At 45.2% G+C, this 23879-nt stretch overlaps 1 protein-coding gene across 2 annotated transcripts in view; it reads right to left on the reverse strand.

Annotated features, from left to right (window-relative positions):
* DPY19L1 (dpy-19 like C-mannosyltransferase 1) overlaps positions 1 to 2145 on the reverse strand; it is a 94419-nt gene extending 92274 nt beyond the window's left edge. Inside the window, exon 1 of one of the 2 annotated variants that reach the window (XM_070468394.1) lies at positions 1646 to 2145. In XM_070468394.1, coding sequence (XP_070324495.1) covers positions 1646 to 1943 — 298 coding nt within the window. In that variant the 5' untranslated portion in view covers positions 1944 to 2145. The remainder of the gene's footprint in view (positions 1 to 1645) is intronic. The other variant, XM_020889337.2, reaches the window with a different exon arrangement.
* Between the last annotated feature and the right edge of the window lie 21734 nt (positions 2146 to 23879).

The following is a 23879-nucleotide window of genomic DNA, read 5'->3' on the forward strand; positions in this document are numbered from 1 at the left end:
AGTCCTGCCCAACTCTTTGGGACCCTATTGACTGTGGCCCACCAGGCTCCTTTGTCCATGGGATTCTCCAGGCAAGAATACTGGAATGGGCTGCCATTTCCTCATCCAGGAGATCTTCCAGATCCAGAGATTGAACCCCAGGTCTCCAGTGGCTCCTGCATTGCAGGCAGATTCTTTACCACTGAGCTACCAGTGAAGCCCCCTTCATCCTGTCACCAGATATCAAATCAGTATCATGTATGCGCTTTTACAATAGCAACTAAAACTTGTTAAATGCGTTGATACAAAGTGTCTAGACATGCTGTACCCCAGCTCCTTTGAGTTCTGCTCCTCAGGACATGACCTGGAGTAAGGAGGGCAGGTGATAAACCCGTGTCACAGAGAAGGTAACACTCACAAAGGAAATAACTTCAAACTTAACCAACTTAAACACCTTGAGCTGGATCAGGAGCCTCTGTCTCATCCACTGTACCATGCTGCCTCCCCAAGGTGAATTTATCTAACCTGCATGCTGACAAGATTTTTCATGCTCACTACTGAAAAAAGAAACATACTGAAAATACTGAATTTTTCTAAACTTGAATCAATCATAGAAAAAAAAGTACCCCAATAGTAATATCAACCTATCTGCACCCATCAAAATATGTGTGTGTGATGTCTGTGGCTTTTTATAATTTAGTGGCTTCTAGTGATGCCTGTGATCTCAAGGGAGGCTGATATGCTATATTTTACTCCCTGATCTATACTGAACTCCAAATTCATTGATGTCACTAAGGGAATTAGAAAGGACAAAGAGTTAAATAATTCAGTAGCCAAAGTCCATTAATGACATTATATAGGAAAGGCAGTGTTACAGCTTTTTACTAGCTGACTTAGAAAAATCAGGCCTATCATTCAAACTGCTGTAACTTGCCTTATCAGAATGTCAATCAGGAAACAAAGGAAACCTAAAGTCGTTCCACAACACGCGAATGTTTCAACTTTATTTTTTTCAATACATCATTACACATTATCCGCTCGGTCAATGTAGTGGATGAGGAGGAGAGCCCTCCATACCGATCATTGCTAGGTCAGCAGGGTCCCAGCTTGGGCGCCCCAAACACAACGCGACCTGAAAAGTACTTGCGAAGGGGAATCACAAACAAAGTGCCATCGGCTGTGTTTGCAGTCAAGACGAAAAAGGCACGGTAAAATTTAATGATAAGTTTAGCAACTTTATAGAACAGCGGACGAGCTTTTGCTTTGAGCTCAGCAGAATCACTTCCAACCCAAAGCAAACCATCCTCCCGGACAGGGGCCGAGATAACGGGAAGGCGGCCGGTCCGCGCCAATCAACAGCGCCTGAGTCTGGTTAGCGCAGACCTGCCAGTTCGCAGCCAGGCCGGGCAGCTGTTGATTTCGGGGCCATTTTTTTTTAAAATCAGAGCAAGTAGGAAGGGAGTGAGGAAGGCTGAGCCTGAGGGAGGGGGACTGAAAGAAGAGATAAGGACGTCCCAGGAAAAGTCGAAGAGGGTTGCAAACTGGCGGGGACCGACCGGCGGAGCTCGGCGGCGCGGAAGCCTGAGGAGAGCGGAGAGAAAGGGTAGAGGGGGCCCGCGCCTCAAAGTTCCGCGTCCCGGCGGCGCCCGCGCGCTGGGCTGCTCACCTAGCAGGAGCGTGGTCCAGGTTCGGCCGCGCCCCGAGCGCCGCAGGCCCAGCGCCCCGCGCAGCCCGGCCGCCAAGCGCCCCCCAAGGCCGCCCCCGGCGGGTGGCGCGGCGCACTCGGCTCTGGGCCCCTTCCTGCCCGCGGCGCCCTTGCGCCGAGGGGACGGGGGCGCGCGCTCGGGCCCGGGCTCCCCGGCGCCGACATCTGGCGACCCCCTCAGCGGAGACTGCGAGGCGCGGGGCGGCTGGGGCGGCTTAGGGGCCGCCTCCCGGTGCTTGTTCCGCGCCTGCAGGACCATCTTGGCATAGTCGCGCCCGCTCGCTGCGCGCGCCCGGACGGCGGCCGGGAAACGCCGGGCTGGCGGGGCGGCCCCGGCGCCGCTCACTCTCCGGCAGGCGGGCGGGCGTGCGGAGGGCGGGCCGGTCCCTCCCCGCGAGCGGAGAGGCGGGGAGAGCTGCAAGGCCGGGCGGCGGCTGCCTGCTGGCGGTGCGGCCAGGAGGCGGCGCCGGACTGGAGCGCCTGCCGCCGTTGCCGCCGCTCCGGTTGTCACGGCGACCGCGGAACGCCGGGGGGCGGGGGCGGGGACACTGAGCGGCCGCGGCCCCGCTCCCGCCGCCCCTCCGCTCCGGACGCGCGCTCCCGGCCGGCCAACGCGCACGCGCGGACTTCCGGCGGGGGCAGGGGCCGCCCAGCGACCCATGCCCTGCTTCGGACCCGCGTGGGGATCGGCCAGGCTAAGGCACGAACCTCCCTCAGGGAGCAGCTGTTCCTCCCATTGGGAGCGGTCGGGAAGAAGAAAGGTCCCTCTGGGGGAGGGGGCCGCTGGTGGAAGTTTCGGACCCGATTAAGGCTGAAAGTGGAGCCCGGGGAAGCCCGCGTGGCACCAGCAGCTCGTAGCGGGAGCGGCTGGACTGGAGTGGGGAGGCGGGGGCGGGCAGGCGCTCGGGAATGACCACGCGGGGGCGCTGTGCGAGCGCTCTGGCGCCTCGGTGGCCCAGCCGCTGGAAGAAGAACCGAACAAAGTAGAGCCGCTGGATCACGTTACTCCACGACGTATGGCCTCTCAGTTTAAAATGCTACCGAAAACAGCTCCCGCGCTAACTGATGCGACAAGCAGGGCAGCCTGATTTAAAATGGCATCAGAGTATCTCCAGGGGAGCTGATAAGGATCGAGACCCAAGTGTGTGCCTGACATTAAAACTGAAGAACCGGGATAGGAGGTGACAAAATTTAATGGACAGAGAAGAAAAAATTATCAACAAGTGTGTTCTGTTAGTTTCAAATGCTGTCACCTTGTGGCTTGAAAGAAAGCAGAAAAACTTTCAGTTCAGTCCAGTCGCTCAGTCGTGTCCGACTCTTTGCGATCCCATGAATCACAGCACGCCAGGCCTCCTTGTCCATCACCAACTCCCGGAGTTTATTCAAACACATGTCCATCGTGTCGATGATGCCATCCAGCCATCTCATCCTCTGTCGTCCCCTTCTCTTCCTGCCCCCAATCCCTCCCAGCATCAGGGTCTTTTCCAATGAGTCAACTCTTCACATGAGGTGGCCAAAGTACTGGAGTTTCAGCTTCAGCATCAGTCCTTCCAATGAACACCCAGGACTGATCTCCTTTAGGATGGACTGGTTGGATCTCCTTGCAATCCAAGGGACTCTCAACAGTCTTTTCCAACACCACAGCTCAAAACTTTACTTGCTGTTTACTTGCTGTTAAAACACAAAACTGTAGTCGAAAACCCATTTTTCTTTCCCTTAGCAAGCGGAAGGCATGACTGAAGGGAGCCTAGGAAGACTGGGAAGATTAGGGAGATCCCAGTCATCCTTCTCCCGCCACCCCACCTTTACATTCTTTGCACAAAACCCTACAGCCGGGTGGATAAGTTCCTTTCCTTGCAGTGTCCGGTGGACTTGTTCCAAAAAGTTGTCCTTAATTCCCAATTTTGTAAATCAAGCCACATTGTTATCTCCGTTGTAATTCCAGGTGCTTCACGTGGCTGTGTATCCTTGCCCTTAAGTTTTTTTTTTTTTGCCCAGTGATTTTGTTATTTATTGTCCTATTTAGCTCAGTCCGTAAAGCATCTGCCTGCAATGCGGGAGACCTGGGTTCAATTCCTGGGTCGGGAAGATCCCCTGGAGAAGGAAATGGCAACCCACCCCAGTTTTCTTGCCTGGAGAATCCCATGGACAGAAGAGCCTGGCGGGCTACAGTTTGTGGGATCGCAAGAGTCGGACACGACTTAGCACTATCTTTTCGTTATTTAAGGAAGTTAGTATCAGCATTCATTCACTGTTATTCCTTCTTAGAGGCAATTATTTTGTAAAGGGAAAAAACTGCCATGCTAATTAGTAATCCTTCATATTCTATATTTTGTGAATTTAAATTTTCACTTGTCTTTCATCGAAGCAGGGAACAAGTATTTTTAGACGCTGGTTTTTAAAAATTATTGAAGTGAATGCTTAGATTCTGAAATAATGTATCAGGTGGATCCAGTGTGTTACCCTCTGGATTCAACTGGTACCGTTTTTGCCAGAGAAAACTCTTGTTGGATGAATAAATGAGTGAGTGAGGGAATGAATGAGGAGATAACATAACCAGATGAAGATTCATTATGCTGTGTTCTGCACTGCACCTGGCAGTTACTTAGTTCTAGCCCTCCTCTCCCTTGGTCTCTTAATTTCTAGAGGACAAAGAAGCTTTTCTTCTCAGCTTCATTTTGGCCCACAGAGCCTGACTGTGAAAGTTTGTTAAACTGAATTGAAAGAGGAACACCTGTTGTTTATGACACACCCAGTGGCTTTTGATCAGTTCCACCATTGCTGAGTCCCTTTGCCAAGTGGAGAATCCCAGAGAAGGGCAGTCTAGTGTATTAGTCAAGACACATGCTAATGAAAAGCCCATATTTCAGTCTCTGGTCTGACACGTACCAGCCCTGTGACGTTGGCCAAGTTACCAGACATTTTAGAGTCTCGATCTCCTCATCCCTAAAATAAGAGTAATAAAGGTGTCTACCTCACAGATCTGTAAAAAAGAAATAAATATGACAGTGTATGTAAGGTATCTAACCATTCCTTCCATCAGAGTAACTGCTCAGTAAATGTCCAAAGCGGTGGATGCTGTATATGGAGGATGGCAAGTCCTCTGTCCTTCCAAAGCCTGAGGCTGACAGTTCAGAATGGGTGTGAAGATGCAGGGGAGTAGAGTGCTGTAGAACAGGGACGGCTGTGTGATCTTCCAACCAGTCCCACCCTCTCTGGGCTGCAAGTTTCTCAGCTGTCTGAGCAGTTGCTCCTCCCCTTAAAGTTCCCTGCTTCCCACACGTGCTTTACAAATAAGGACCGTCTGGTGGATCCTTAAGCTTGTATTAAATGGTAAGCAACTCCTCCTACTTCTCTCTCCCCTCCCCCAAGAGAGGAAGGATGCTTCACACAGGGAGGATGGTAGAGCAGAAAATGGAATAGTCATGAAGGTTATGTGCCAGACTTCATTTTGTTGAGATGCACAAGAGCAGGCAGTGCAGTTTATTCATATTCATATCTTTAGGCTAAGGACTGCCACATAGTGGTGAATGCTAGAGAGAGACAGAGAACTAAAAGCTGCACTTAAAAAAAAAGTGTTGCATGCAGATGATCCTATGAATTAATTCAAGATTATAATGATTATAGATTAAGTATTACAATTACTGACCACCTTTAATGCTTTCTTCCCCAAGGAGTTCCAGATGTACCAGGAAAGTACTTCCTTATGTGACATTATAGAAATACTGGATCAAAGCAGACAAATTCTGAGGAGAGAAACCCCACACAGCAGGACTTCCTGGTGGTCTACTGGCAAGGGGGTCCTGCGTTCAATCCCTGGTCAGGAAACTAGGTCCCATGTCTGCAACTAACACCTAAGGCAGCCAAATGAATAAATAAATAAGTTGTTGTTATTGTTGTTGTTGTTTAAAGAAAAAAGAAACCCCACAGAACAACAACACGTGAATTCCTCATCTGGTCACCAAGGTACAAGCCCAATCCTTTTCTTACTGAAAGCTGCATTTTGGACATTTGAAATAACAACTTTTAATCAAAAAACTAATTTTGTAAAAAATGTTGGGGATGGAGAAATGAGAGATTAAAAGAAAGAAATGAGCATAAAATAATAAAGACAAGTAAATGCCCCCAAATAAAGTTTAGCAATATTATAGAGACCAGGGAAATACTGTTAAGTGAACCACAGAAAGTAAAATTTGGCCAAAGGAAGGCTGCTGAGAGCCAATTTTCTTATTTGTTTCCATTGGCATTTTTAAAGCCCTATTTAAAACTTCCAAATTTCCCCCTTTTCCTCTCACTCCCTCTCCTACCCGCAGAGTGACAGCTAAAGGGGAATCTTGACTGTGGTATCTACTTCTCATTTCCTTAGAGTAAGTCACTTGATCTCCCTATTGCAGAACTGTCTGGGGCTCAAGTTGTAGATTCTGACAGCTCCCTCAGTGGTTGCTCATATCAAGAGAGGAACCTGTATAACCAAAGCACACTTTACAGAAACCTAAAATGGGAACAACAGAGTACATCTGTATAACATTCAACTTTCTACAAAGCTCCAACATTAACTTGTCACTGTGTTATAGTGTACTCCTTTAGACTCTAGTGAGAACAAATGTAAATTGCTACTTTATTGCTTTTCAGATTTTATCTTCTGTCTTTCTGGTAGCTGACCTTATAATTTAATCTGTTCATGCTCCAATGAGTGTTCCTGAGAAACTCAAAAAGTTCATTATTAGTCCTAGTTCTAGTTCATCATTCAAGAGACACTCCATTACAGAGTGGCATGTCTCTCTAAAATGCAGTTCCTGTTACTGAGTGCTTACTATGTCCTTGGTGTTTTAGTGGATTTTAGAGACAGTAAAAATTCACATAAAGTCTTCATCCCCAAAGGGCTTGCAGTTTAGACAGAGAGGCAGGGTAAGCTAGGAGCACATTTGATTGTTCAGGAGAATGTATGATTCAGAGCTTAAGTACTGAAAGAGTTCCAAAGAGGAGAGACCACATCTGACACAATTTAGGAGTTTTCAGGGAGGAGATGAAACTTCTCTAAGCATTATTGGGACAATAGATCTTGGTTAAACAGAAGGAAGCTTGGAAAACACATTACAGAGAGGGAACAGCATGTTTCTGAAACTCTTGTGTGCCTGGCCCATAGTAAGTGCTAATAGAAACATTTTAAATTCTTTTCAGTATGAGGAAGGGAAGAAACAACTAATTCGAGGAATAAATAGATGAAAAAGACTGGAGCATGAAATGCTTAGAATGCTCACACATGGATCCTGGGTCTCAGAGCTCCCAGATCTCTCTGTAACTGAGGAAACTACTTGCTAAAGGATGCTGAGCATACCTGCCCCCGTCTACCCTCCCCTCCACTGCCCCAGTGCCCCACAAACACACCCAGATAGACTTAGAAACACTGGAAGCCAGTGAATTCCACCATTAGCCTCTAATTTGGGCAGAGACTTCTTTGTATCCAGCAGGACTTTGCTGACTCATAGCCTGAGCCTCATGCTCACCTGCCTCCAGATGCAGATAAGGTAGGGGATGGATTCATCTGGATACTGAATGGTCAGTGCTTGAGCCCATTCTCCAGGATAAGCAACTGGATATATCACACAACTTATCTGCTCCCTGCTAAACTGTTTCATTGACCCAACCTTATCTTGTGCTCCCTGAGGCCAACAATCCATCCCTCATATACTCAGCTCATCTCAGTAGTGTCTAAATCTTGGCTCTTTTAAAGGCCCTTTCTCCCATAACAGGTTCATTCCCTCATTAACTCCACCCCCTTGTTTCCTTGGCTCTCCTTTCTGCCTCTGGAAAGCTCCCCTGGGGCCCTTGTCATCTTTACCTTTCATCATTGCTGTTCTCTTCAGGCAGCACCATTTACTCTAGTTCTGGTCCCCAGTCCTCTTAATTCCTACCATTGCTACAACTGACTGGAGCACCTTTCTAATACTGAACCTCTCTGCTCCTTGACACCCTCATCTCTGGTGACCTGCATTCCTACTCTGTGTGATCCCCCATCTTATGGCCACACCCTGCTCTTTGTTGTCACCCCAATCTGGCTTTACTGCTGCAGTTAAAATTCAAGCGACCCACCTCCAGTGCCTCTAAGTCTCCTTGTTATTCCAACCATCTCGTCCTCTGTCGTCCCCTTCTCCTCCTGCCTTCAATCTTTCCCAGCATCAGGGTCTTTTCTAATGAGTTGGCTCTTGGCATCAGGTGACCAAAATATTGGAGCTTCAGCTTCAACATCAGTTCTTCCAAAGAATATTCAGGACTGATTTCCTTTAGGGTTGACTGGTTTGATCTCTCTGTAGTCCAAGTGACTCTCAAGAGTCTTCTCCAACACCACAGTTCAAAAGTATCAATTCTTTAGTGTTCAGCCTCACATCCATACATGACTACCAGAAAAACCATAGCTTGACTATACGGACCTTTGTCGGTAAAGTAACGTCTCTGCTTTTTAATATGCTGTCTAGGTTAGTCATAGCTTTTCTTCCAAGAAGCAAGCATCTTTTAATTTCATGGCTGCAGTCACCATCTTCAGTGGATTTGGAGTCCAAGAAAATAAAGTCTGTCACTGTTTCCATTGTTTCCCCATATATTAGGTATACTTGATCTCATATATTAGTTACAAGCAGAGAGTCAATAATATAATATTGTGTATCAACTACACTTCAATTAAAAAGAAACCTTTTACAATTCAGCAAGTTAAATGAAATGTTTAAAAAAATTAGTTCATCTTACTAATACCTTATTTTGTTCTAAATTTCTTTTCTTTTGTGACTATCTGGACCAATGTATGCATTTCAGAAGCCATTGACTGAATCGGTTGGTTGAGGAAGAAAGAGTATGGTGAGACAAGAATTGTTCCAAGGAGGATGATCCTTGGAATGGAGAGGAGGCAGAGGCAGAAGGCGACAGTAAGGGAACAGACAGCGCAGTAGAAGCACAGAGACAGAGATGACGCTGATGTTAGGGGCCCTTAAGCAGCTGGATGCAGCAACTCTGGGCAGCTGCCCTGAACCCCCAGGACAGGCCACCTGTTGAACTCCAAACCTGCCTCATCAATACTTTCACTGGAGGAGTTCACCTTCACCAATTTATTTACTGGAATTAAGTGCACAATTTTGTTTTAGAGATAGCATTTCTGCTTTAAAAAGTATAGTCAATCAAAACACCTAAGAAATTTGTTTTCTGGTTTTGGGGGGGGCTATGATGGGTCTTCAGTGCTGCACAGGCTTTTCTCTAGTTGCAGCAAGTGGGGGTTACACTCTAGTTGTGATGCATGGGCTTCTCATTGTGGTGGCCTCTCGTTGCAGAGCACAGGCTCTAGGACTCTGGCTTCAATAGTTGCGGCCCATGGGCTCAATAATTGTGGCTCCAGGGCTCCAGAGCACAGGCTAGTAGCTGTGACCCATAGGCTTAGTCCCTCTGTGGCATGTGGGATCTTCCCGGACCAGGGATCGAACCCAGGACTCATGCATTGGCAGGCAGATTCTTTACCACTGAGCCACCAGGGAAACCTGGAAGTTTGTTTAAAATGCAGATGACTGGCTCATGCCCCTAGAAAGTGAGAAGTTGGAGTGAAGCCACAGGTAGCCTGTGTGTCTAGCCAGGAGGCTTCTGACAACACCTTATAAAACCTGGCCTGGGTGATAGCATAAGACTTACTTACTTTATATGAGTTCATTCTGAGTGTTTGGAGGTCACACTTCCCAGTAAATTAAGATTGTTTTGCTTCAATCAAAACCACAATGAGGTACCATTACACGCCAGTCAGGATGGCTGCTATCCAAAAGTCTACAAGCAATAAATGCTGGAGAGGGTGTGGAGAAAAGGGAACCCTCTTACACTGTTGGTGGGAATGCAAATTAGTACAGCCACTATGGAGAACAGTGTGGAGATTTCTTAAAAAACTGGAAATAGAACTGCCATATGACCCAGCAATCCCACTCCTGGGCATACACACTGAGGAAACCAGCCAGATCTGAAAGAGATATGTGCACCCCAATGTTCATCACAGCACTGTTTATAATAGCCAGGACATGGAAGCAACCTAGATGCCCATCTGCAGACGAATGGATGAGGAAGCTGTGGTACATATACACCATGGAATATTACTCAGCCATTAAAAAGAATTCATTTGAATCAGTTCTAATGAGATGGATGAAACTGGAGCCCATTATACAGAGTGAAGTAACCCAGAAAGATAAAGACCATTACAGTATACTAACACATATATATGGAATTTAGAAAGATGATAATGATAACCCTATATGTAAAACAGAAAAAGAGACACAGATGTACAGAACAGACTTTTGGACTCTGTGGGAGAAGGCGAGGGTGGGATGTTTCAAGAGAACAGCATCAAAACATGTATATTATCTAGGGTGAAACAGATCACCAGCCCAGGTTGGATGCATGAGACAAGTGCTCGGGGCTGGTGCACTGGGAAGACCCAGAGGGATCGGATAGAGAGGGAGGTGGGAGGGGGGATCGGGATGGGGAATACATGTAACTCCATGGCTGATTCATGTCGATGTATGACAAAAACCACTACAATATTGTAAAGTAATTAGCCTCCGACTAATAAAAATAAATGAAAAAAAAAGATTGTTTTGCTTCTACTTTGCATTTTTTGATGACAAAGATTTTCTCAAATCCCTCCATTAATATTTATGTTATTAGTATTTAAGAATCTATTAGTATTAGTATTTAGTATTAATAGTAATACTAATCTAATAGTATTACTATTAGTATTTAATAATCTGTACGTTTGAGAAGGAGAAGCAAACAAATTGTCCCTATAGAAAAAAATGGACAAAGCCATAGAGATTCATCTTCATAAAGTTTTTTCTTCATCTTTCTCTTTGGGGTTATATTTTGGGTGAATAGCAATTAATGTCCATAATAATTCTTCTTTAGTAGTTTAAGATGGATCTTGGAAATAAGTCTTGAAAATACTGCCCAGAAAATGAGTAGGTAACAATAGGCTATGTACTATTAATAAAACTTTGCTGAAAGATTACACAATATATTATTCTGAGTCCTGCCAGAAGCATCTTTGGTGTCACCTGACCCTTTTCTGGAACATGAGATCGGAGGAAGGAGGTACCAGGAATACAAACAGGCACTTGATGTGGACCCACAGGCCTGCCAGTTCGCACCCTGGAGCTCTGGCAACATTAATGTTACCTGGGAGCCTTTAAAATGATGCCAAAGCCCAGACCTGACTCAGATCAATGAAATCAGAAAGGATGAGCATCTGTATCTTTTAGTAGCTCCCTGGTGACTGCCAAACAGTGAGGCTGAGATCCAAAACTTTAGGGAAAGAGGAAACTGATCTCTGTTTTTATTCCTTAGCTGCATGACAGATTGTTAGCGTATATTAATTTGTCTTTATGCAGGGTCTCTGCAGTAAAGGATAAAACGCGGACATTCAGGGAATGCAGATGCTGTTCTGATCAAAACAAAGTGGCTTTCCCGCATCAGAGGCATCCCTTGTCCACAACACTGGTCTCCACGTGAGTCCCTCTTCGACACTTAGATCAGCTCACAAATGTTCGTTTAATCTGCAGAGCACAGTAGTACACAGCACTGGTTGGAAAACTCTTCGGAAATTCAACCTGGAAAGCCAGGAATTCATCTGCTAAACTCCTGCTCCTCTGCTCAGCCCAGCCTTGGCTCTACTTCAGCTTGGAAACCTTGACCAGGAATCTCCCCTTCTCCCTGCCCCCTCCCTGGACTGGGCAGAAACAAAAGAGCCTGAAAATGATAGATGTAGGGAAGGAGAAATGGATCAAGGTACAAGTATGAAGAGCCAATGAAGAGAGTCATGAAGTATTTTGGAGAAAAGCTCCTTGTGCCAAATCTCATTTTTCCTGGAGCTACCCAAGCCCAAGACATATTTCTGGAGCCAGCCAAAGAAGAGGCGCATGGAATTTTAAGTATCTTGAAAACAAAAGAAATCCAGGCTGAGATGTCCAATGTATTTATATTCAGGCACAGTGCAACACAGTAATGATATATTTGTTCTTTACATCCCAAAACAACATGACTTACAAGACATTGAGGAAAACCCTCAAAAAAGGAAAAGGCTCACAATAACAAATAATAGTAGCTGCTATAAAACTAGCCTTGGCCAGATTTCAGGCACTGTTCTATGTCTTTTATATACATCATTTAATCCTCCCCTCAGCAACCTACAGGGTGCATGCTATTATTATCCCCATTTTGAAGGGTAGCAATCATGGAGAGGCTGAGTAACTTGCCCAGGGGCAGAGCTGTTTAGAGAGAGCTGGGGTAGTGACCCCATGGGGCCACCCTGCCTCACCCTTGAGTCCATGCAATCTTGTGTGGTGGAACATTCTTAAAAGACAGACACCATGAATTGTGGTTTCCTTTAAGAGCTAAAAATTGCCTCCTTCCAAATAAAGGCTATCCAACAATTACAGGCTTTCACAAGAAAGGATGTTCAGGGCAACTGAGTGTGGCAGATCACGGGGATTAACTTGAGTTCTCTTTAATTTGTATATTGTTTTCAATATAAGTCATTGGTAGACTTGGGAACCCTATTGTTAGTAACAGATGACTTGCACCATTGCTGACAGCCCACTGCAACACCCCAGCGCGTTGTGACACCACCGCTGTGGGAACCACCAGCCTGGAAAATAGGCCTAAAGAGGAAGATATTTATGTGACTGAGTTGGAGAAGGTAGCTGGAAGGTGGGTGAAACTAGACATCAGCAGTTTGTGTCAGGCCTCCCAGGGCAGTGCTTTCTGGAAAAGGGGACAAGAAAAGGAGCTGGCTTTGGAACATACACATCACATTGTTGCAGCTGAGCCTGCAGAGATAGGCTTCGGGGCATCCTGCCACCTGCCAAGAATACAGGACAGAAGCCCCAGAAGCCACAGTATTTATAATCTAAGATAAAATCACTCCTGGTTGAGAATTTTCCCCTTTGACACAACAAATGACAGGCGCTGGGGGGCTTCCCTGGTGGCTCAGTTGGTAAAGAATCTGCCTGCAATTCAGGAGACCTGGGTTCAGAAATCTCTGGGTCAGGAAGATCCCCTGGAGCAGGAAGTGGCAACCCACCCCAGTATTCTTGCCTGGAAAATCCCTTGAATAGAGGAGCCTGGGGGCTTATAGTCCATAGGGTCACAAAGAGTCAGACACGACTGAGCACACATGCATTGGGGGAAGAATAACCACTTCTCCCAGGACATGTGGAGGCTTCTATTTGGGCATTTTGGCCCCTTGACACCAGGTCAGCTAGGTGACTTTGGTCATGAGTTCATCTGCATTAGCCCCATTCTACCTCTATTCCCCCCAAAAGAATCTAGCCAAGAAGTATTATTCCCATTCAGTGTGAGGAGAAATGAAAGCTCTGTGGAGGTTTCAATGCAAAACTGTTAATTTTTTGATGTTCTTGCCATGAAGACAAAAGATCTATATTCCCTCCCCTAGAACAAAGGCATGACCTTCCACACCTCCTTGAAAACAATGAACTGTGACCTGTGAGGCTGGGTCACAAAAGGCCCTTGACTTCTGCTTGCCACTCTCCTGGGACAAGTCCCCTTGGAGCCTGGGCCTTGGTGTAAGAAGTCTAGCTGCCCTGAAGCCACCGTGCTGGAGTCCATATGGAGAGACCATACTGTTAGGGAAGAGTATCCTGAGGAGCCCCAGATGAGATCTTCTAGTCCCTAGCTGTCTAGGACTCCCCAGGCCAGCGACCAGACATATGAATGGAGTAGAGTTCAACAAAACTGGAGCCCAGCCACTGTGCAGCTTTGTAGGACCAAAAAGTTCCTCACTGGGCTCCATCAGCCCCCACACAGTGAAAGATAATACATGCTCATTTGTTTATGCCACCAAGTTAGTAATGATTTGCTGTGCGGCAGGCTCTAAGAGAAGTCGCTTTCCAAGATTACTAAGGGACTTTCCAGTGGAGCTGGGGCTGGAATCAGTTCATTCCATTCAATGCAGTATTTAATAACCAGAGAGGCGTGGCCCCTGGGGACCAGACAAGAAGAAGATACTGCCCAAACCCTCTGCAGTCACGGCCTCCACCTTAAGCGGCCTCCTGCAGGCAGCCCCTCCGTGCTGGAGGTGGATGGGGTGACTGAGCCCCACTGTCGCTGGTTTCTAGAAGGAATTGGCTCCAGGGCATTCTGGCTATTTCTCTGCAGCTTGTTGTGTACAGGTGGCTTCTGGCACGAAGAGGTGCCAAGCCTGCCACCAGCCTTGGCTTTCCCTCCAGCCCTGCTCTGATGAGCTGGTTGGCTGTGTTTACAATTGAAAGCAGACAGCGTTGCAAAGGTAGGTAGTTACCACACAGCCTGCCTGCAGAGTGTAGCTTGGCTCTGATGAATTATGTCCAGTCCCTGGTCTCACATTTGGCTGGATCTGCAGGAAAAATATGTGTGTTTTGGGCCCCAGCTGATCTTTTAATCTAGCTTCTGTTCTAACATAAACATTCTCTGTTAAAATTGTAAACTTTCAACTGCTTTTCAAAATAGACTGGTATAAAGGCATAAAATATATAAAAATCATTTTTACTTTGTAATGAGCTCAGGGCTTTTGGGTGGCCAGCACTCACTCAGCCTCCCGAGTTTGTCCTGTAAGTCAAGGGGTTAGGCATTTACAGCAAAAACCAAGGGAATGGTGCCCCAACCGCAGGGCACAGCAGTCCTATGGTATTCTGTGCTAGGCAAAAATAGTACTCCTTTTCATTTCTGAGGTATATGTAGTGTATTTTCATTTAATCTTCACGATTCATGAATGAAATAAACAAATATTGATCAAGTATTGATTTGATTAAACACCAAATCAGTTTTGTTTAAAAAATGAGAACTAGCTTATTTTTGCCCGTCATAAAATCAAAGCCCAATTAAAATGTATTTGCCAAATTTATAGTGCTGCTTTCTAGGTCTCCTTTAATCAAAGAATTCCTAAACATAAAGAAGAAGAAGAAAGGGGAGGGGAAGAAAATGAGGGAGAATTCAACATTGTGATGAGGAGTAAATATTATGTTTAGAATATTATGCACAATGCCTGGCCTATGATAGATACTCAATAAATGCAATTATAGATCTTTATTATTCTGCCTTGTCTCTCCAAAACCTCTTCACCAGGAAGATACAAATGAGGTCAAACTCACAGGGCTATTTAAATTTCTTTTACTGCTTGGCTGGCTCATATCTGCGGGACCTTTGAGCATCCTGCACTGTAAGTTCCCACACCAGCATTTCTGGGACTTTCCAGACATGTCTATCAGGTGTATAAGAACTAGCCTGCTGACTGCCCTGCACATCTGCCTATGCCTTGCCTGTCACCAGCACACCCTGCTTTCAGTTGCCACAGCCTGGAAGCTTCCCCTGCTGGGAGAAGAGAGGTCCAGTTCCTTTGCCACCCACCTGCTCTGGTGACCTGAGCGAAGCTGACAGCAAAATGTGGGGAGAGAACCATCTCTGTGTTAACAGCTGTGGGAGGGATGCTGAGCAGGGCTCCTTGTGACCTCCTGTGTTAGAAATTTACAGACAGAATGATCATTTTTAAATAGGCATTGATTTATTTTTCCTCTCCCCAAGAAACAGATAAGCACCTGCATCCCAGGGGCTGGGCTGGGCTGGGTGGGGACAAATAGCTACCTTTACACCAGCCTTGGATTCTTCACTGTCTTCAGCAGTGAAGGCTGTGCTAACAGGGCCGGTTTACTGCCCTCAGACCTCTTCTCTTGGGCGATCTCCGCCCCCGCCAGGGATCTGCCCACGGTGGGCCCAGCTGGCGTCTCCTCCAGCGTGCTCTTCTGCCTGTGCAGGCAGGCTGCTGCAGGTCCACGTCTTGACTGCTGGTCACTCATGCTAGCCTCCCGCCGCCGCTGCTTCACTCCTGTTCTGTGGAGCACTGCCTCCTGCATCTCCATCCTCCTCAAGGAATGGCCACTGTGGCTGCCACAGGTTCTGTCCAGCTCCCACTGGACTTGGCTCTTCCTGTCCCAAAGTGACAATTCTGGCAAGTGAGAAGCCTGGCCTCTCAGGTGGATGGAAAGAAACCAGTATGCATTGAGCACCCCACTAAATGTCAGGGTGTCTGGCCACATCTTTCCTAGCTGTCCAGGATTCCCCTTTTGCAGCATGAGTGAGAGGAGCTTACTTTGCCATAGCCAGGAGGCTGACTTCGAAACCAACTCTGGCTGAATCAAAAATTCATGCTTCCTAGAACTTTGCTGTCTCTGTGTCCCCGAGGGAATCTTTGCCTGTCAGTGGTCACACCTCATGGTGTCCTGAGAGTTATTAAAAGCCCCTCAAGAGCTAGGCTGAACATGACTCGGAGTAACAATTCTGACCACCACGTTCCTCCCACATAGCCCCTAAACAATCCATGGACCGAATCCCCATCACTCGTTACGCTAGTACCTTTCTTGGGGTCTGCAGTTACTGTCTACAGCCCCTCCTTGAGAGTCATCCTAAGCTCCGAGGTATTGATATTTTCCTCCAATGAATCTCCAGTGTCTCCAAGGAACCTGGGTCCCCAGAGAACATGGGGCCCCTGGTGGCCTTCCTAGTGATGTCTACTCTTTCCTTACTGATACAGGTAGTTTTTGCTCCCCCACTGCCCCTGTCTGTTAATTTAGCTGGAGCTTTATGCATTTTGTTGATATTTTCATAGACTTTGTTACTGTTTTTCTGATTTCACTTTCATTGATTTTTGCTCTTATCTCTATGTATTCCTTCCTTCTGCATACTTTTGATTGAACTTGTTTTCTCTTTTCCAATTTTTTAACGTGGAAGCTTAGACTGTTGATTTGAGACTTTCTTTTTTTAATATGAGCAATTAATGTTATGAATATTTTCTCAAAGCACTTCCAATTGTTATACTTTTATTGCTATTCATTTTAAAATTTTTTCTTATTTCCCTCCAAACTTCCCTTACTTCTTTGACCAATGGACTATTTGTATAGTATTGTTTAGTTCCCAAATGTTTGGATGTTTTCTAGCTATCTTTCTGCTATTGATTTTGTTTCTTTAATATTGGGATATTTATTACTATCTACATACCTGAGTGCTTTCAATTATTTTTTTTAATTTAGATTTTATTTAATGACCCAGAATATGCCCATATAGGCACTTTAAAAGAATGTGATTTTTGCTCTTTTGGAGTAGATTGGCATCTGTTCAAATCTGCTGGAGATTTTTGGGAGTTTTTCTCCCCTGAAATTCCTGGATAATATTGATTTTTGTTTGTTTGCTTTAGCAACTAATTAACCTCATTAGGTACAGATAAAAATTTCTGTGGAACTGGTTTCACCTCAGGTCAGGTCTCAAAGTGGCTATGATACAGCTTTAGGTCTGACTCATTCATGTGAAGCCTGGGCGATAAGCCCAGAGCTATGTTGGTTTGTACACAGAATTTAGATCATTTGTTTCCCCAGTTCTGGCCTCTGCAGGGTTTCCCACACACTCTCCAGTTCCCAGGGTCACTGGTACCAGGTTCCTCTGGCCAGAAAAAGGGGTCCTCAGAGAGTTTATTTGGATCTGTTCTGCAGTTTTACGTGACTGGCACTACATTCAGGGCAGAGTGGTGAGATAAAGGAGAGGAAACAAACAAGAATGGAGCTTCCCACATCATCTTCGGAATGCAGAGAACCCTTTTTGCCTGATCCTCTGACCAGAGAGACTCAATTTTTTTTCCTCAGGGCTTTAGGTGTTCATACCACAACCACTGCCATGAAGTTCCAGACTGGGGCCACTCTTGTGTTACAAATAGAAAAAGACGAGGAAAAAAATTGAGATACGCCCCACACTTCTCAGGTTGCAGGGGGCCCCCTTTCTCGCTTTGGTTGACAAAGTTAGGTTCAGAGTTCTGATGTCTGGCTGCTGTCCAGTTCCATAACTAGGGCCACTTTCCTGGGAGAAGAGTGAAATAAAGGAAGAAAAATGACCCCAAATACTGGTTTTTCAATTTTTTACTTTCCTCTGCTTACTTTTCAGAATCCTTAAGTATCTGAGTTTCATTGCGTCGGTTTTAGCCGTAGTTAGAGAGGGGGGGTACAAAGGGCTTACTTCATCTTGGCCAACAACAGTAGTTGAGTAATATTAAATACCTAACAATTACTGAATTCTATGTACAATTTGCATCTCCCTGTCCTTCCCTTTCTGGGAAGGCTTTGTAAAATGCTGAATTTGTGGGGATTTTGGAGATGCTGTGGGAATCTGACTTCTGCTTTCACTGAGAGGTGCTGAGAGCTTCATGGGTTGTCCGTTAGTCCACATGCAGCTCTTTTGCAAACTGATAACTTCAACCTCCCATGAGTCATTATGATCCAGGGTCCCATGCAGTGTTCATATGTGTTTCTGTGTTTATTTTCACATTCTGGAAATATATGGGGCCTGTAATGCTTGGGATAACTGTCGGTTTATTTGTCTGTCTCCCCCTGAGGGTCCTCGAGGGCAAAGAATGCAACACTGCCTTCTGAGCATCTTCCATTTTCAGAGGCATGGCAAGCCAGTGATCTTTGTTAAAAATTGTCTGATTTTGCCTTGAAAGTGACATTCTTGGCATGAGTGCCAGCATTTTTCTTGTCTGTTAACCATGTCTGAGGATAATAACCCGTCACACATCTCTGAGAGCTATCCTGTAATCACAGGCTCTGCTCCCTGAGAGAGGGTCAACACTTCACAAACATCAGTGTTCTTCAGCTATCAGACGTGGTCACACTGAATATTCTCTACTTCAGGGACAGGTAAACTAAACCATGGCAAAGCCAAGCGTCTTTGGACTCACCCTAAAGTTACTGATCACCATGAAGAAGTTGAAATAGAAAATCTGCGTCAACCCAGACGCATTGTAGTAGATCTGACCTCAATTGCCCTCAGCTGCCTAGTTGACAGCTCAATATGCACTTACACTCATTTTTACTCTTGTATTAAGACATCACTTAATAGGTTTTCTGACATCCTCTGTATCTCTGGCTGCGTGGACAACCAAATGCAGCAGCGTGCCATGCTTCACCCACATCGTTGTGCTCTCCCACCGCCATATCATTTCCATCTTCTTGTGGAGCAAAAGCCTTAAAAATGTTTCTTCGTTTTTGGGGTTTTTTTAAGCTTACATTCTGCTGGTTTGAGTGCAGGGCAATTTTATGTTATTTTCCAAGTCTTTTACATACTTGGGGAACTTTGCCTTCGAGAGGGATCAGCAAGACGTCACATCAGCCATTCACCTCCATGTTCTAAACCCGGTCTGGCTGAATGCTCCATTCATATCACTGGGGATAGCTCCACACCCTCCGGAGATACGCGGAGTTGCGCACACACACCTCACACCATCACAGAGTTGCCTCAGATGAGAATTTGATTTCCTCCAGAGCATTTTAAATTCCAGCAAATGGGCTCTATTTGGAAAAAAAACAAAACAAAACAGGAAATGCTGTGAAGGCCTGTGCCCTTGTCTTTTGTTCAAGGCTAATCTTGTGCTTGACCCAGCAAAGACGCCTGTAGTCTGGACAGCAGAGACCTGAACTTCTCCAAGAGCAAACAGGGTCCTAAGTCTGCCGGTGAGCCTGGCGCTGAGTCAGCTGTGCAACTCACTGTCTCTGCAGCTCCCCACGGAATCACTTTGTAAAAATATTTTCTTCCTTTTTTATTGAGATATAACTGACCTATTACTGTGAGAATAGAAAGAGCAGGAGTCCTGCTGTGACCTGGAGCTCCTGGGTTTACAGAATGACCTGTGTGCCTGCCTCCCTTTCCCTCTCCACTGCTGCACCAGCCAAGACTGGCTCCCCACCCCCAGGTTCAGCCTTGCCCTGCACCCCCAGGCCATACCAACCCTACCACTGCTCCTTCTGTCACCAGCCATGAAAAAAATGCTTACAAAGTACTTAACTGAATTAAACTGGATTGAATTCAGGGTCCAAGCATGTTACTAAAAAAATCATCAACATAAAGTTTTGGAAGTTCTTTCTTGAAAACATATGAATGTAAACGTCCTTACCTTTCAAATGACTGAGAGCATATGCTGTGAGACAGTCTATTAGCTATCCATTTTCACTTTTGTTTTGCAACAATAAATATTTACATTATTTCATCTATCTTCTAAAATTTCTTATGAAGGTAGAACTCTAGAACTCCAGTGCTTACATATCTCTCACCTGAATCTGAAAGTTTCTGCCATTTTCACATTTTAGTGTAAACTGCTTTGCTCTTCTCCTCCTCCTGAAATTAAGATGTCAGTGGCAATGAGTCTTCACAGATCATGGGCTTTTAAGAGCCAAAGACCTTACAGATCATCTGAATTAGAGTGGGATGGGGATAAGAAACATGTGTTCAGTCATGTCTGACTCTTGGCAACCCCATGGACTGTAACCTGCCAGGCTTCTCGGCCCATGGAATTCTCCAGGCAAGAATACTGGAGTGGGATGCCATTTCCTCCTCCAGGGGACCTTCTCAACATAGGGATTGAACCCATGTCTCTTGTATCTCCTGCATTGGCAGGCAGATTCTTAACCACTAGTGCCACTTGGGAAGCCAAACTAGAGCGAGTTGCCTACAAAAGAGACTTCTGCTGGTCAGGTAAGCGAAGAGTAGCTGCAAACAGAAAAGACAGACATCCATCATAAAAGAGTGGATTTCAGCTAAGCAATATTATAATATGCTTGGTTATTTTTTTAAATTTCAAGACCCATTGATTTCCCTTATTTGCCCAGTCTGATTCTCCATGGAAACCATGTACACAGAATCTGTTTGTATATATAAATTCATCCTGAAAACATTTACCAAGTACTTATGAAATCAGGCATTGAGTTAGGTCTTGGGCATGCAAAGGAAGGCTTTTCTATGAAGGCCTGTTTTGTACTCCTAGAGAAAATCGTCACCAGCAAAGCCCACTGGATACCCAGGAAAAATATTGGTAAGATGTAATCTAGGTGATAAGGCCTAATCTCTTCTTTTGGGCTCAGTCCCACTTACCTATAGGTGGCGGTATGCAGAGGCCTTGTACCTAACACGTCAGATTAGAGTTCCCAGTGTGAGCCGCTGCGCTGACAGCTCCACTTGGTGGGCTGCCTGCAGAGACACTGCGCCTGACACTGCGAGCTGGAGCCCTGAGCAACATGTGTCTGCCCCGAGAGAATGCCTTACCCTTCACCTCCAAAGTCTATAAAGCAGCTCTTTGGGGAGAGCGTGTGTCTCGAACACAAGCTCATACCTCTCCATTCTCTGATCAAAGGATGAAGCTTGCCTTTGCTTCTGCACCAAACTTGGTTTTATTCTATTGGTGCAAGCAACACTGAGCAGGAGAATCCTTGTGGGCCCCAGCTCAAAAGGGTTGGAAACCAAGTGAAGGTTAATAGAGTGAAAGCCACTGAAATGTTGATCCTGCAATGGAAATCTTTATCCTACAGTGGAGGCATAAAGGAGGAAGCAGAAATTTCATTCCCATTTTTCTGATCTGGAGAATAGAATAGGTGACCTTGTGAAAAGTCTCTGTATACTTTTATATTTATCTCATATTTATCTTCTGAAATAGACTCAGTTAAGAAAACTGTTATAATGCCAAACATTTCTTGCCTTAATAATGACTACATTCATTTTTCTGCAGGAGGGGGTGGTTCTAGAGACAGCAATGTCTTTCATTGAGGATCTCTTTCTACTTTTCTATGAACTTGCTTCTGATTCAGGAGGGCTGTGGATACACCCAATATGAGGATGGTTTTGTGTGCATGTCAGAAGATTTGTAAGTATGAAAGTATCTAACAAAGACTATCAGTTCATACAAGTGTGTGTGTGAATCCATAATTAAAAACCACCTAAGCTGAGAAAGTGGCATTAGCTAAAACATTGTAAAATCAAAGTTTATTTTCTCTTGGGTGCTAGTAATAGTAGGAAAATAGTGCCTAAGGGAAAAAAAAAATAAATCACCTGTTGAGGGGAGCAGAGTGTGGAAAAGTTGGCTGGGTTGAGATTGAGTCCCCAGTCTAAGTAGATAATCTGAGAGATTGGTCTGACAAGGCAAGTTTTATACTACCACTGTCCACCATCATGGTTTTATCCAATTATGTGAAAAAGAGCTTCTGAGAAGCTGCTCCAGACAAACAAGATAGCTACTATCATCTACCTCAACCACCAGCCACCTCCTTCCTTTCCCTCCACATCTTCCCCTCTTTCACCATCCCTTCCCTTCTCCAAACCTTGTTTCCAGTAGCAGGAGTGAGAGGTAGCGAAAAGAGAGGGAACCACTTGTTAAAGAACCAAGCCACAAATCCTTGCCTCTGTTTACCCTTTTTCGTATTTGACTCTCTTAAGGTTAAGTCATCTGTAAGAACAGGAATTTAGAAAAATACTTGCAAACTCCATTTAGAAGTAAAGTGAAACAGCCACTTTCACCCACCTCTACCCAATGAGCCTGTGACATCAGGTAAAATTCGTACACTGGACATCAACTCCCTTGATGGTATTCGTGTCCTCTCTAAAAGCAGTTATTTTTCTGTTTCAACTTGCCTTGCCTTTACTGGCAAGAAGCTTATCAGAAGCTAAACTTTGGAGACCTGAGATGGTTGGGTTTCTTATTTTATACCTAAAGGGAAAGCCAACTGAGTAAATTCTAAGTTATTTTAAAGGCAACGTGATCCGGCTACACTATAGTTAACACCTTTTGTAGAATAAGCCGTAAGTGAGAGTCGCTTAGTCGTGTCCGACTGTTTTTAGCAGAATGGCTTTTTAAAATTAAAGATATGGAACTAGCCCTGATCAGAGAAACAACACAGTAGTAAAGCTTCTGCAAATTGACATAGCAAAACGCTGATAATAGACTCTAGAGGGGGCAGAGTCCCTGAGGAATAAAGAACCCCCACCTAGGCAGCAGTCCTCTGTGCTCATGTTCAGTCGGTTCCTGGACTTTTATAAGAACAACGAAAAGAACAATAAGCAACTTAACTGGACGCTTAACTCTGTTTTATACTCTTTACATGTGTTACCTCTTTTTCCTCAAAAGGCCATTTTGAGGGATATACCTTTATTACCTCCATTTTGTAGATGATAAAATTTTAAAATGTTAAATAAAATGCCCAGCTAGTGAGTGACAGAGCAGGGATCCAAACTCAGTCTTAATTTAGATACTGATATTTTGAACTTGATCCTCAGAGTACCTAATACAGTGTTGGATACTTGAAAATAATTAAGACTATGTTGATCCATCTGAGGGATAATTGGCTCAGCAGGTGAAGAATCTGCCTGCAATGCAGGAGACACAGGAGATGCAGGTTCGATCCCCAGGTTGGGAAGATCCCCTGGAGAAGGAAATGGCAACCCATTCCAGTATTTTTGCCTGGAGAATCCCATGGACAGAGGAGTCTGGTGGGCTACAGTCCATGGGGTTGCAAAGAGTTGGAAATGACTGGGCACACAAGCAAACTAATAACTGTATAAGAGGGACAGCAAACAGGAAAAGAGACCTAACGGGATCACTCACCACTCAGTTCTTCTAGTTATTCTCCACATTATTCATTCATACAGTATTTACTGAAATTTTACTAGGGAGTATCTAGTGTACCTAGTACAGTGTACCTCCGTAGTGTACTAGTGTACACAGTACAGTGCCAGGTACTGTAGTGGGTGGAAAACAGAAATAAATAAGATACGAATCTTGTATTTTAGTAGTTCACAGCTCAATGAAAGATTCCCAAGGATAATTGGACAACTTACATGGTCAAACAACATGGCAAAGGGAGTGATGTTAGCAGACTATGGAGGAGCTGGCAGGACCCCAGCTTCCAGGAGGTGGGGGCTTTTGAGCAGAGACATGAAAGATGAGCAAGAGGAGAGAACAGTTAAGGCCTTGATGGACTGGGTGGAGAGTGTGAGCACAGGCAAGAGAAAGGGACATGGCGATTTCAAGCAGTTCATTGTTGCTGCAGTGAGAGTGCTGTGTTGGGAGTATCAGTGTATCCGTGGTCGTGGACAGGGAGGGAGGGACGAAATCAAACAGAACCTTCTAAGGCATGGGAGGTGGGAGTTGGATGGATGAAATAGCAGAGGTGTGGGGGCAAGGGAGAGAAGCAGGAATTACGCTTCTATCACTATCTGTGAGTAAATCACAGTGTTAAAAAAAAAATGCAATTCATGTCCTTGAGTTCTCTTCATTTCTCCTTTGGATTTTTCCTATATTCTATTAAAGTGAAAGTGAAAGTGT

This window comes from Odocoileus virginianus, chromosome 1 (genome assembly GCF_023699985.2).
Source record: "Odocoileus virginianus isolate 20LAN1187 ecotype Illinois chromosome 1, Ovbor_1.2, whole genome shotgun sequence".
NCBI classification, from domain to species: Eukaryota; Metazoa; Chordata; class Mammalia; order Artiodactyla; family Cervidae; genus Odocoileus; species Odocoileus virginianus.